General features: G+C 43.4%; 1 protein-coding gene across 6 annotated transcripts in view; it reads left to right on the top strand.

Moving 5' to 3' along the window:
• Nucleotides 1–13,217, top strand: part of LOC125463564 (partitioning defective 3 homolog) — a 798,969-nt gene that overhangs the window by 320,746 nt on the left and 465,006 nt on the right. For all 6 annotated transcript variants that reach the window (XM_048554970.2, XM_048554960.2, XM_048554990.2 and 3 more), the window contains one exon: nt 10,163–10,343. In XM_048554970.2, the coding sequence (XP_048410927.1) occupies nt 10,163–10,343 (181 nt within the window). The remainder of the gene's footprint in view (nt 1–10,162; nt 10,344–13,217) is intronic.

The raw sequence follows: 13,217 nt of genomic DNA, 5'->3' as shown, positions 1-13,217 counted from the left end.
GAGAGCTTTAACTTTCTCAGCATTGTTGTGCCGTTGCTCAATGAGGATTCAGTGTTGAACTCCAATCATATCATTAAGCTGTGTGTGTACACCTGGATTCTCCCAGCTTACCAACCCAAACCATAATGCAGAATACTGGCTGGGTGCTAGTGTTGTATCTATGGTTTAAGAGCTTTTAAAATTCATTCTTGGGATGTGGGTGGCACTGGCTGGCCATCATTTGTTGCCCATCCCTAGTTGCTGTTCAGAAGGTGGTGATAAGTTGCTTTCTTGAACTGTTCCAGTCCATCTGTATTAGTGAGGAAATTCCAGGATTTTGACCCAGTGATAGTGAAGGAGTGATGATGTCATCACAAGTCAGGATGGTGGGTGCACTGGACAGGAACTTGAAAGTGGTGGTCTTCTCATGTACCTGCTGCCCTGACCTTCTAGATGGACGTGGTTGTGGGTTTGGAAGGTGCTGTCTTGAAGATCTTTGGTGAATTCCTGTGGTGTATCTTGTAGATAGTATGCACTGCTTCTACTGAAAATCAGCGCTGGAGGGAGTGGATGCTTGTAGAGGTAAGTGTGCTGCTATGTCCTAGATGACATCAAGCATCTTCAGCGTTGGGGCTGCACTCATCCAGGCAAGTGCGGAGTATTCCATCCCCCTCCTGACTTGTGCCTTGTAGATGGTGGATAGGCTTAGGGAGTCAGGAAACTAGTTACTTCAGTATTCTGCCTACTTTTGCAGGCACTGTTTGTATGGTGAGTCCAGTAGAATTTCAAATGGTGCTGAAAATTGTGCAATCATCAGCAAACATCTCAACTTCTGACTTTAAGATAGAGGGTAGGTCATTCATGAAGCAGTAGTAATGGTTGGGTTGAGGGCACTACCTGAGGAATTCCTGCAGAGATGTTCTAAAGCTGAGGTGACTGACCTCCAACAACCATGACCATCTTCCTGTGTGTCAGGTATGATTCCAACAAGTATGAGGTGATGCACTTTGGTAGGAGTAACCGGAAGGCAACGTACAGGGCTAATGGTAAGATTCTTAGCAGTGTAGATGAGCAGAGAGAACTCAGTGTCCATGTACACAGATCCTTGAAAGTTGCCACCCAGGTTGACAGGGCTGTTAAGAAGGCATACAGTGTTTTAGCTTTTATTAATAGAGGGATCAAGTTCCGGAACCAAGAGGTTATGGTGAAGCTGTACAAAACTCTGGTGTGGCCGCACTTGGAGTATTGCGTACAGTTCTGGTCACTGTATTATAAGAAGGATGTGGAAGCTTTGGAAAGGGTGCAGAGGAGATTTACTAGGATGTTGCCTGGTATGGAGGGAAGGTCTTACGAGGAAAGGCTGAGGAACTTGAGGCTGTTTTCATTAGAGAGAAGAAGGTTGAGAGGTGTCTTAATTGAAATATATAAAATAATCAGAGGGTTAGATAGGGTGGATAGGGAGAGCCTTTTTCCTAGGATGGTGACGGCGAGCATGAGGGGGCATAGCTTTAAATTGAGGGGTGAAAGATATAGGACAGATGTCAGAGGTAGTTTCTTTACTCGGAGAGTAGTAAGGGAATGGAACGCTTTGCCTGCAACGGTAGTAGATTCGCCAACTTTAGGTACATTTAAGTCGTCATTGGACAAGCATATGGACGTACATGGAATAGTGTAGGTTGGATGGGCTTGAGATCGATATGACAGGTTGGCACAACATTGAGGGCCGAAGGGCCTTACTGTGCTCTAATGTTCTTAAAAAAAAGTAGAGAGTTTGCCTCAATACCCGTTGATTCCAGTTTTGCTTGGGCTTCTCAATGTCACATTAAGTCGAATGCAGCCTCGATATCAAGGGCTGTCACTCTCATCCCACCTCTGGAATTTGGCTCTTTTGTTCATGTTTGAGTTAAGGCTGTAATGAGGTCAGGAGCTGAGTGGTCCTGGCAGAACCCAAACTCAGCATCACGAAGCAGGTGATTGCTGAGCAGGTGCTGCTTTGTAGCACTGTTGATGACACCTTCCACAACTTTTTGCTGACGATCAAGAGTAGACTGATGGGACAGTAATTGGCCGGGATGGATTTTTGTGTACAGGACATACTTAGGAATTTGCCACACTGCCAGGCAAATGCCAGCGTTATAACTGTATTGAAACAGCTTGGCTCGGGCAGCAGCATGTTGTGGCGCACAAGTCTTCAGCACAATTGCTGGAATTATTGTCAGGCCTCTAGTCTCTGCAATGTCTACCGTCTCCAAACATTTTTGGATGTCATGTGTGGTGAATCGACTTGGCTGAAGACTGGTATCTGTGATGCTAGGCACCACGGGAGGAGACTGAGATGGATCACTCGGCACACCTGGCTGACGATGGCTACAAATGCTTCAGCTGCATCTTTTGCCCTGATGTGCTGAGCTGTTCCATCATTCAGGGTGGAGATATTTGTGGATCCTCCTCCTCCTCCAGTGAGCTATATAAATCACTTATCATTACTGACGACTGGAGGAGACGAGACTGCAGAGCTTAGATCTGATCCGTTGGTTGTGGGGTCGCTTAGCTCTGTCTGTCACCTGCTGCTTATGCTGTTTTGACATGCAAGTCGTCAAATGTGAGCTGGAGTTCAATTCTGGTGCTGTTAATAGCCCAGTCCTGAGTCGCTAGATCTGTGCGAAGTCTGTCTGTCAGCATTTAGCACAGTGATAATGCCACACAACACGATGGAGGTTGTTCTCAATATGAAGGCGGGACTTCATCTCCACAAGGACTGTTCGGTGGTTGCTCTTTCCGATACTGCCATGGACAGCTGCAACTGCAGCTGGCAGATTGGTAAGGATGAGGTCAGGTATAATTTTTTCCTCTTGGTTCCCTCACAGTCTGCCGCATGCCCTGTCTACCAGCTGTCCCCTTTAGGACCAGACCAGCTCGATCAGTAGTGCTGCCGCCGAGCCATTCTTGGTGGCAGACATCGGAATCCCCCACCCAGAGTACATTTTGTGCCCTTGCCATCCTCAGTGCTTCCTCCAAGTGGCGTTCATCATTGAGGAATACTGTTTCATCAGCTGAGGGAGGATGGTATGTGGTAATCAGCAGGAGGTTTCTTTGCCCATGTTTAGCATGAAGTCAAGAGAGTTCGTGGGGCCTGGAGTTCATGTTAAGAACTCTGAGATCAATTCCCTCCCAACCTTATATTACTCTGCAGCCACCTCTGCTGCGTCTGTCCTGCCAGTGGTACAGGACGGATCCAGGAATGGTGGTATCATGATCATAAGTAATCAGGCCTGTTGCTTGACTAGTCTGTGAAACAGCTGTCCCAAATTTGGCACGAGCCCCCAGCTGTAAGTGAGGAGGACTTTGCAGGGTCAACAGGGCTGTTTCTGCTGCAGCTGTTTCTGTTCCATAACTCAATGGGCCATTTCAGAGGGCAATTGAAAGTCAACCGCATTGCTGTGATTCTGGAGTCGCATGTCGACCAGAGCAGGTGAGGATTGGACATCCCTTTTCCTGAAGAACATGAGTGAACCAGACAGTTTTTTTGTAACAATTGATTTCATGGTCATCAGTGGATTCTTAATGCAAGGTTTTTTTTATTGCATTCAATTTCCACCATTCATCTTGGCAGGATTCAAACCCGAATTGGCTTGGAAATGCTAAATTTTGGAGTGAGTTCTGTAACACACATTTTTAAATACCACAGATGGCACATTGCCAATAACCTCAGCCTTAGCTACAGCCAGTGCTTTTAACCATCTCTCTTCCCCTCCTCCCCCTTCACGCGTTCTTCCCCTCGCCCTCTCTTGTGCTCTTTCTCTTCCCCACCCTTACCTACCCACCCACGCAGACACAGGGAGATTGTGCAAACTCCACACAGTTGCTTGTGGGTGGGATTGAACCCTGGTCCCTGGTGCTGTGCGGGAGCCAGGAGACACTGAGCCACCATGCTGCCCACTAGGTTGTCACAACATAGTTGTTGACATAGCCTTTCCCAACTCTTTTATGCCTCTCCGGCTCCACTTACCCTCCTGAACACCCTCAACGAAATCAATTTCTTTGACGAATCATTTGGTCACCCCCGCTCCCCCGCCGCTGATGTCTTTGTTTTTGGGTCGGTATCGAATTACCTCTCAAGTGCCTTGGACTTGATTGTTATAAATTAGAGGCACCATATAAATGCATTCTGTGCAGATCATTCAAAGGATGTCAGTCTTTCACTGGTGCCTGTTGTTCAACACATTTTAATTTAAACAGGGGCAGAGTTAGAGGTGTCACAGAGTGGGTTGCTGGTATTAAGAAGATGCAACTGTTTTAAATGTAAATTCACATATGCAAAATACAGTGTATATTGTATAATTTGAAGGGAACTACTCTTGAATTATATCTCCCACAGAGAGAATTCCAAATATTTTGAAGAGGAAACATGACTGAGGCAGATTAAAATTTTCTGACATTGTCATAATTAAGTAAATGAATCTGAAGGTTTATGTTTTTGTGCAAATGTATACTGAATTGGAAAGTTCAGAACAAAACTATCGTCTGGAGCTGCTGGCACAAAAACTGGTGACACTCCCAGTACCCTTGAAATTGCTGTATTTCAACCAGCCTTTATGTATTCTAAATCTCAAAGCTTTTCATCAAGGACACTGCTTAAACATTAAAGGGAAAATGCTAATGCTGTTGAGTAGTTGGATCAGTGCCAAATTTTACAAGATCAAAGGGGACGTATGAAAGGAGATGTTGACATCAGGGACTGCAGAACTCGTCTCAGAAACTGTGCTTGGCGCGAATAATGGGAGAAGAGAAATTGAGTCAAAACTGAAAGCAGTGGTGGCATTAATGGCTTTGGGCACTGTGGTTGGTGTAGTAGCTCGTAATTCAATGGAATTAAGCATGAAGCTTAAATCACAAGGGAAATTTCTGCAGTTCTGTGGGCCTCATGTCTGACTGATTCAGGCCATAAACCGGATAAAGGAATTTGTTGAAATCATTGACTGCATTGGCCGATTTGTTGCATTAAGTTAATGATAATCAGCTTCACATCCAGTCAGGCAAATCCCAAGGTTTGCCAAACTACTGCATTCTTTGTACTAACCCTTCCTCAGTTTGGTTTTTGAGGTGGCTGCCAACATTTACTTTCTGTAGATGAGGGTTTGCTCGTACACTGCCAGTCCACAGCAAATTAACCACGAACATGTTAGTCACCAATTCCACGTAATTGGATTTTGGAATCTTAATTTTTAAGTAGAGCAAGAGGAGTACTCTGTAAGCTCAAATTGACAGTCAAATTTTTCCTGCATTGTAAGCTATGAAACATGTTGTAACCCTCATACTTTGGCCAAAGTATATTTTTAGTGGGGACTTTCAGTTGATTTCTGGCTAGTTTTCTCTATCTTGAGGCTGAGTAGCAAATGTCTTGAAATAAAGCACAGAACTGCAGATGCTCGAGCTGGGACATACTAGCATTTGTGCTGAAGGCAAGGTGGTTGATAGTAGGGAGAGGGTGAGTGGATAAATGAGGTTGGGGCCCAGAGAGAGAAATATGAAAAGAGTAGATAAATGAGGAAATTAAGGATAGTAGGTCAGGACAGAAGACAAACTGAAGAAATGATGGTGAGATCTGAGTGTAGCAGAGAATGGGTAATCTCTGCTGAATGCAAATCATGTACTGCAATAATAAACCTGAGAGTGGGTGACAATAGATTGGCTGTGCTAAGAGCAACTCATCTAATAACCAGAACAAAAAGGGGGCAATGTCCTCATAGGATTATTGCTGGGCTGTTCATCCAGAGACACAGATAACATTCTGGGAACCCAGGTTTGAATCCCACCATGGCAGATGGTGGAATTTGAATTCAATAAAATACCTGGAATTAAGAATCTAATGTCAATTGTCAGAAAAACTGAACTTGTTCACACATGTCCATTAGGGAAGGAAACTGCCATCCTCACCTGATCTGGCCTGCATGAGACTCCAGACCTACAGCAATGTGATAGACACAGAACTGCCTGCTAGGCAATTAAGTACAGGCAATAAATGCTGCTTGGCCAGTGACGTCCTCAACCTGTGAATGTATAAAGAAAGAAAAACAGAAATTGCTTGAAAAGCTCAGCAAGTCTGGCAACATCCGTGGCAAGAAATCAGAGTTAACCTTTTGGGTTGAATGACCTTCACAGAACTGGGAGTGCTCAAGCCCTAACGTAGTTGAACTGTATTGCGTCCAGAAGGATGCACGGTCCCCGGGTAGAAATTGAGATGTTTGTTCTTGCAGCTTGCACTGAGATTCACTGGAGTATTACAGCAAGCCTGAGGCACAGATGTCAGCCAGAGAACAGGGTGGTGTGTTAAAGTGGAAGGCACCTGGAATCTCAGGGTCTGATTTTTTTTGTGGACTGAATGTAGGTGTTCTGCAAAGCAGTCACCCAGTCTGTGCCTCGTGCCCCCCCTAATGTAGAGGAGATTGCATTGTGAACAGTGAATACAACAAACTGGATTGTGGGAAGTGCAGGTAAATTGCTGCGTCACCTGGAAGGTACGTTTGGACTCTTGGAGTGAGGAGGGAGGAAGTAACTGGACAGTTGTTACACCATCTGCAGCAGCAGGGGAAGTGCCATGAGACTGTTGGGGGGGTGTTGGGAGTGAAGGAAGAGTCGATCAGGGTGTCCTGGAGGGAACAGTTTCTGGATGTGAGTTTGCTTGCTGAGCTGGAAGGTTAGTTTTCCTTCCAGCTCAGCGAGCAAACTCACATCCAGGGAACAGTCCCTGCAGAAAGCGGACAAGGGAGGGTTGGGGAATGTGTGTCTGTAACTAGGTTGGGTGTGGGGTGGGGCAAAGTATGGAAGGCTGGAATTGGGCTCTAAAGTTACTGGACTCAGCATTGATCCACACTCAGTGCTGTGCCCCATCATATGCATATTCTTGGGCTTCTTTCCTATGAGCACGGCCTCATGCTGTCTCAGAGCTGTCCCGCCCCCAGTTCTGCTTCATTCTCTGGCTCATTTAACATTCTGACAAGGAACTATTTCCCTTCCTTTTCAGGCATTAAGAAACGCCAGCTGCAACAATTCAGAGATTTCCACAGCCCTCTTGAACCTCAGGCCCCTGCCCTTCCCTTTGACTGCATCCTTTATCCTGACCCCACCACCTCTTGTCAAGTATTTCTTCTGACTTTCCGCTCTCTGATGCTGAACATTCTGTGTTCAGCCAAGGTCATTAGTTTTAGCCCTTTTCACCCCCAGCTCAATTAGTTTTGGACATGATGTTAAACTCTTCTTCCATTGCTTCCACTTGCCTGCCTGTTTCTTCTGACAGGAGTCCTTTCATTGTCCCACAGATCCCTTCACCCACCTCCAACAATTTCCCCCACCTGGAACCTTTTGTTCGGTCTTTCACCTATATTCACACAGTTTGTTGAGAACTGGCAACGTGGCCTTGGTTGCCTTCATTTATCCATTCAAACCTATCTCTCACTGAACTGACTGCAGTACATGTTGTCAGATCTAGTCCTGACTTTGTTATCAAGCCTGCTGACGAGGGTGGTGCTGTTGTTGTCTGACAGACTGACCTCTACGTTGCAGAGGCCAAGCACCAGCCCTTGGACACCTTCTCCTATCTCACTGGAACATAACCCCACTGTTGAGCATCAGGCCGTTGTCTTCACAACTATCACCAATCTCATGTTATCTCCCTGTCACAGCTTCCCAGCTCACAGTCCCCTAATCCTGTGCAGCTCGATTTTACCTCCTTCCCAAAATTCTCAAACAGGACTGCTCAGGGAGAACTATTGCTCCTGCATGTTCCTGCCCTACAGAGCTCATTTATTACTAACTCTCTTGCCATTTATTGTGTCCTGTGTTTAGTCCCTCCCAGCTTAAATCTGTCATCCTTCTGATGCCTTGTGTCATCCTCAGAATTTCCAGTTCACAGACTCCAACCACCACTTCTGCAGCATGGGAGTGCAATCCCTGTACAAATGTCCTCCAAGAGGATGGCCTCATGGCTCTCTACTCTTTCCCAGAAGGAAAACTTGAACCATCCCCTTCTGCCACCACCCTCCTCTGTCCTGGGTTTGAACAGCTTCTTTTTTGACCTGAAGAAAGTAGGAGGAGTTAAAGGTACCAACATGGGCCCTCGTCAAGTCTTTTTTTTGTGTGGGATAATTGGAATGTTTCTTGTTCCAATGCAACTCAGCACCACCACCCCTCCCCCCGAAAAAAGAAGCCATGAACGGCCCACTTTCTGCATTTCTGCCCTGATCCCTTCTCTCTCCTCCCACAACACCAAGAGGACCCGTCTCATAGTCCTCACTTAGCACCCCGCCAGCCTCCAGCTTGATGCCACCACCAAGACAAGTAGTCCCCTCCCCTCCCTTATCAGGATTCCACATGGGCCGTTCCCGCTGATGCAGCCTGATCCCAGCTGACCAAGAATTGCTGAACTTGAAGGGTTAACTCTACTTTCTTCCCATGCATGCTGCCAGACCTGCTGAGTTTGGCCAGCACTTTCCATTTTTGAACTGTTCTGAAGTTCAGCAACAGGCTTGGGTATTTGATTGAGGGGCAATATTTACATTAAGATTGGTATGATGCCAGTGACTTTTTTCCTGAATGTTAAATGCTGAGCGTGCAATGGATGCCTGAAGTTGGGTTTCAACCCTGATGTAAGAAATGGAATACACTGTACATGCACTGTGGTATCTAACGTGACTTCTTTAAAAAAAAGTGCCTGGATTCTCCTTGCCTCTTTTCAGTTCCCGTTGTTGAACTGTTTGGGGAACAGGTGTACTATCTTTCCCTCCCCCTCAGCAGAGAGCTCTTGTGGACATGTGTATTCACTGCATACAGAGCAGCATTGCTGGAGTTTGTGACAATGTAAACATTTTTTTCTGGATGGCTAAAAGCCAAACTGCAGCTGCTTTTCCTGGAGTGATGGACAGATCTTGCCTTGTCCATGCATACTGTAACCCAGGTTAAGACACTGGCTTGTCGGCAGCTGAAATACCAGTGAAATATTTTAATCTTAGCCGACTATTTCGTGTGCTGTTGGTACATGATCAACACTTTATTGGGTCCAATGGACCACCAGTAAATAGATCCTGAACTGCGGAATAACTGGGTGATGTTCTTCTGTTAGTCATATAGTTATGCATTGCATGCTTGACCTGCTTTGATGGGGTCCAATTCAAGTTCCTGTGTACTTGACTTAGTTAAGCCTGTATGTTTCTGCATCTCTGAATTCAAAGCTGTTTTCCATCAATGCAAGGTGTTTGAGACAACTGCCCTCCTTGCAGTGTGCTGCTGTTCATTCAATGGATGAGTTACGGTACCTTTTGAAGTGCATTTATGAAAATGAGGACTAGCCCTACAGTCATCGCATCAGTGATTCATCCAATTTAGCAGACGTGATTGAATCAGATTGAAAAATTGGTCTTCAATGAGAGGCTCCTTGTTCTTTCTGTAACTTTGGTGTTAATTACTGCTGTACAAAATAATGATTGAACCATTGCAGTTATGGCTAACATCATGCAAGGTTCTTGACACACTGCCTAAGTTCTATTTAAATTCCTTTCAGCTGACAATTAGTGTTTGAAAAGCAAATGTTAAAAACAAACTGTTGCTTGAGTTTTTGTAGTAAATTCTTTGCATTTTAGGGAAGGTTTCTTGCTGCCATTACCCCCCAACTGCTGACTCCCCTTTAGCCTTGTGGCTCAGTTTATGGATGATGATGGCCAGGGTCAGAGGGCCAGCTGGATTTAGCTCATGGATCATTTTTATTACGCAATTAGTGTGATCAATAGCCATTTCTTTTTAGTTGTGGCATTGTTTAATTAGGTCTGCGAGAAGTGCTGCAGAAGCATGCTTGTTCATAAGACAAAAAAGTTCTTTAATTATTTGCTTCACTCCAGTGACATGAAAGTTGCAACACAAATGTTCCATAGCTCATACAGTTCTTAAATTACAATTCAATAAGTACTCCTAAGTAAGTTGCAATTACAAATTTAATGATCAAAGAAATGTATCATAAAGTTATCAAATTATGCTGGCAAGGAAAAAAGTAAATCAGTAGTCCACACTTGGCAAAAGTCAAAGACAACCTGCTGGATTGCTCCCTGCTGGTAGTTTGGGATGGACAGTACTTCAACATGCATTAAAGTCAACATAGTAGTTTTATTTTTAACTTTCTTTTTGTCCTCTGCAGCTTGTGGCTATCTTTGAAGAACAAGAACCACACCATGGTGGTGATGGTACAAGTGCCAGTTCAACTGGTACTCAAAGCCCAGAGATATTTGGCAGTGAGCCTGCACCGACCACCTTGTCTGCGTTCCAACCCTATCAAACGTCAAGTGAGATTGAGGTCACGCCATCCGTCCTTCGATCAAGTAAGTACTTTTATGTGCTGGTTCACTTGTAAAGCGAAACTTCCGGGCCTGCACATTCGTATATTCTTCAACTGTTTGTTTGGCTTACCCTTTAAAGCATTGAGTTTCTTCGGTTTTGAACACTTCTGCCTCCTTTTTTGAAATGTGCTCATTTGAACCATATTGTTGGATGTGTTCCTCTGATACCTGAAAGCAAATCTAGTTTAGATTTCTGCTCATAATCTGCCATTTTGTTTTGTTGGGATATACACATATGGATGTCGGACATCAAGCAACTGTGAAATGGTAACCACAAGTAGAAAGCTTTCGGTGAAAGGCTGGTGAGGAGAAATAAAGTGGAAAAACACAGTTTTAAAAGCAGAGCAGAGTAAAGTTGTTTGCAATAGAATGCTTCCCCAATACAATAACTTCACTTAATACTCAGAAGCAGCCGAATGTAGAGAAATAAAGTCATGAGATGTGATTTTTAAGAAAAAAAATTTGAATGTGAAGAGCATTTGGTACTGCTTCTATTAAATCTCCCTGTGAATAATTGGAGCAATATTCCCTCCTAGATGACCAGAATATTGCAAAGAGCCAAATAAATCTGTTGCACAAATTCATCACACACAGGCTCAAAAATATTTCCTCTTTACATTTACTAATGTCCCACCCCCACCTTTCTAATATATCTTAAAGTGTGTGATAGTCTAACAATGAATAATTCACTATAAAAATAACTTTGTAGACAAACCCACAGCATGACTTCAAAACCTGAGGTATAAAGAATTCCTGGCAGTATCAAAAAACCTTTATTCCTGAAATATCTAACTCTTGCTCCAATTTGTTAATTAATTTACATGAGAATTTATGGAGGACAAAAATCATGCCAATGAAGAAAATCATCTGACAGTACGGGTTGGCTATGGGACTGCTGCAGTTAGTACTTCAGTTTGCCTAGTGGCTAATTAGCCCAAATGGCTTAACTTATTATTGCGACTAGCACATTTCCTGGGACATTTATCATGGCTTCTGTAATGATTGCAATGTTATGCCTGCAATATACCAACTATTTTGTACTCATATGACCCATGTTTGACACAACCTGTGTCTTTAAGGCAGCAAAGTTTAAAAAAAACATTAAATGACACCAATCAGCTGGCATTAATTTGGTACTGCTATGATAACTGGCATTACTATTGCAATAGTAATTGCACCAATATTTGGTTTCATGGAATGAATTATAGATTGCCAAATGTTTATAAAGTTAAGGTTCAAGGACATTCTGAGAATTCCCTTGACTGTCAAATTTTATTGACAAATGTACTGAACTTACTCAGTTTGATATCATGCATACCTGAGGTGTTTTGGAATGAGATCCGAGTTGTATGGACTGGTGTCAATAGTTCTATGAAACCTTCATGTTTCAACTTGTGAGCACAATTCAATATTTGTGATCATAAGATAGGTCAGGATTAATCTAGTGAGGAAATAGAAAGCATTATCTGAAGCATTCAACCAACAGGAAGGTCTTTGGAATAGAAATACTGAGGCAATGAAGGTAGAATGTGGAACTTGCTGGAAAAAGGAATCACTGAGATGGGTAGCATTGAAGCAGTCAAAAGGAAGCTAGGTACATGTCTGTGGGAGGAGAAGGATGCAATAAAAAGATTAGATGATGTAGGCTGGAAAAATGTCCTGTCAATCAGAATGGCTGAGATCTGTTGGGCTGAACAGCCTGATTCAGGTTGTAATTGTTCTGCGATCCAGATGCTAGGTGGTGACAAATTGTTAACCTCGATTTTATATTTTTAATCGTAGCTCACTCTCAAATTATTGTCTCCGTATTTGTATTTTGAAGATCTTTCTGTTGATTGAATACTACTTCATGTGATACAGCGTAATTTTATTATTAAGCATTTGCTGTTGATGACATGTAATTCAGTAATTATGACCCATAATTATTATGTCTGCCTGGGGCAATTGACTATTAGTTGTACTAAGACTTGGAAAATTGTGACAACTGATGTAATTTTTTGCTAATTGCTGTGGTACCCATGTACTTATTATGAATACTGTATTGTGCTTGTAGAAACTAAAAACCACTGCTGACTGATTCCTCCCCAGACAGTTCGAAATAATGCCTTGAAACTGAATTAGTTTGGTCACGTGCTTAAATTACATATTTGAATTCAGTGCGTTGAAACCTTAACTGCTGCACTTTGGCTATTACCAACGTGACAAATAGAATTAAACATTTCAAGTACGTGAACAATTAATTCATTCCCAGACACAGTTTTGAAGTGTAGACATCTCAGGCAGCAACTTTGCCGCTGTTGTATGACCATTTGTGATTTATCTTTTGGATAAGATCTGCAAAGGCAAGTAGATGTCTGATTCACATTTCTGATCCCACAGTGTGAATTAAAGGTGCTACCATAACAACTGGTATTGCTGTGACAATGGTGGTTATTACATTCCTTCTGCTCAGAAGTAATATTTTGTTCATCATTGAAAGAAAGAGTATGCATGAATTGAAAACCGGTTCCCACAATTTTAAAGATCTTCAATGTTCGTTCCTGACTTAGAATTCTCCTCACTGCTTTGCAGTGATAGTGTAGTGGCAGTAGTGGGATCTGGGAGTGTTGGTCCAGGATTCTCTAAAGGTTAACTTGCAGGTAGAGTCTGTAATTAAGAAAGTGAATGTAATGTTGTCATTTATCTCAAGAGGGTTGGAATATAAAAGCAGCGATGTGCTTCTGAGGTTTTATAAAGCTCTAGTTAGGCCCCATTTAGAATACTGTGTCCAGTTTTGGGCCCCACACCTCAAGAAGGACATGCCAGCCCTGGAGCGTGTCCAGTGAAGATTCACATGGATGATCCCCGGAATGGTAG

The sequence above is a fragment of the Stegostoma tigrinum genome, chromosome 2 (assembly GCF_030684315.1).
Source record: "Stegostoma tigrinum isolate sSteTig4 chromosome 2, sSteTig4.hap1, whole genome shotgun sequence".
Lineage (NCBI taxonomy): Eukaryota > Metazoa > Chordata > Chondrichthyes > Orectolobiformes > Stegostomatidae > Stegostoma > Stegostoma tigrinum.
This window is presented reverse-complemented; position numbering and strand designations above follow the sequence as displayed.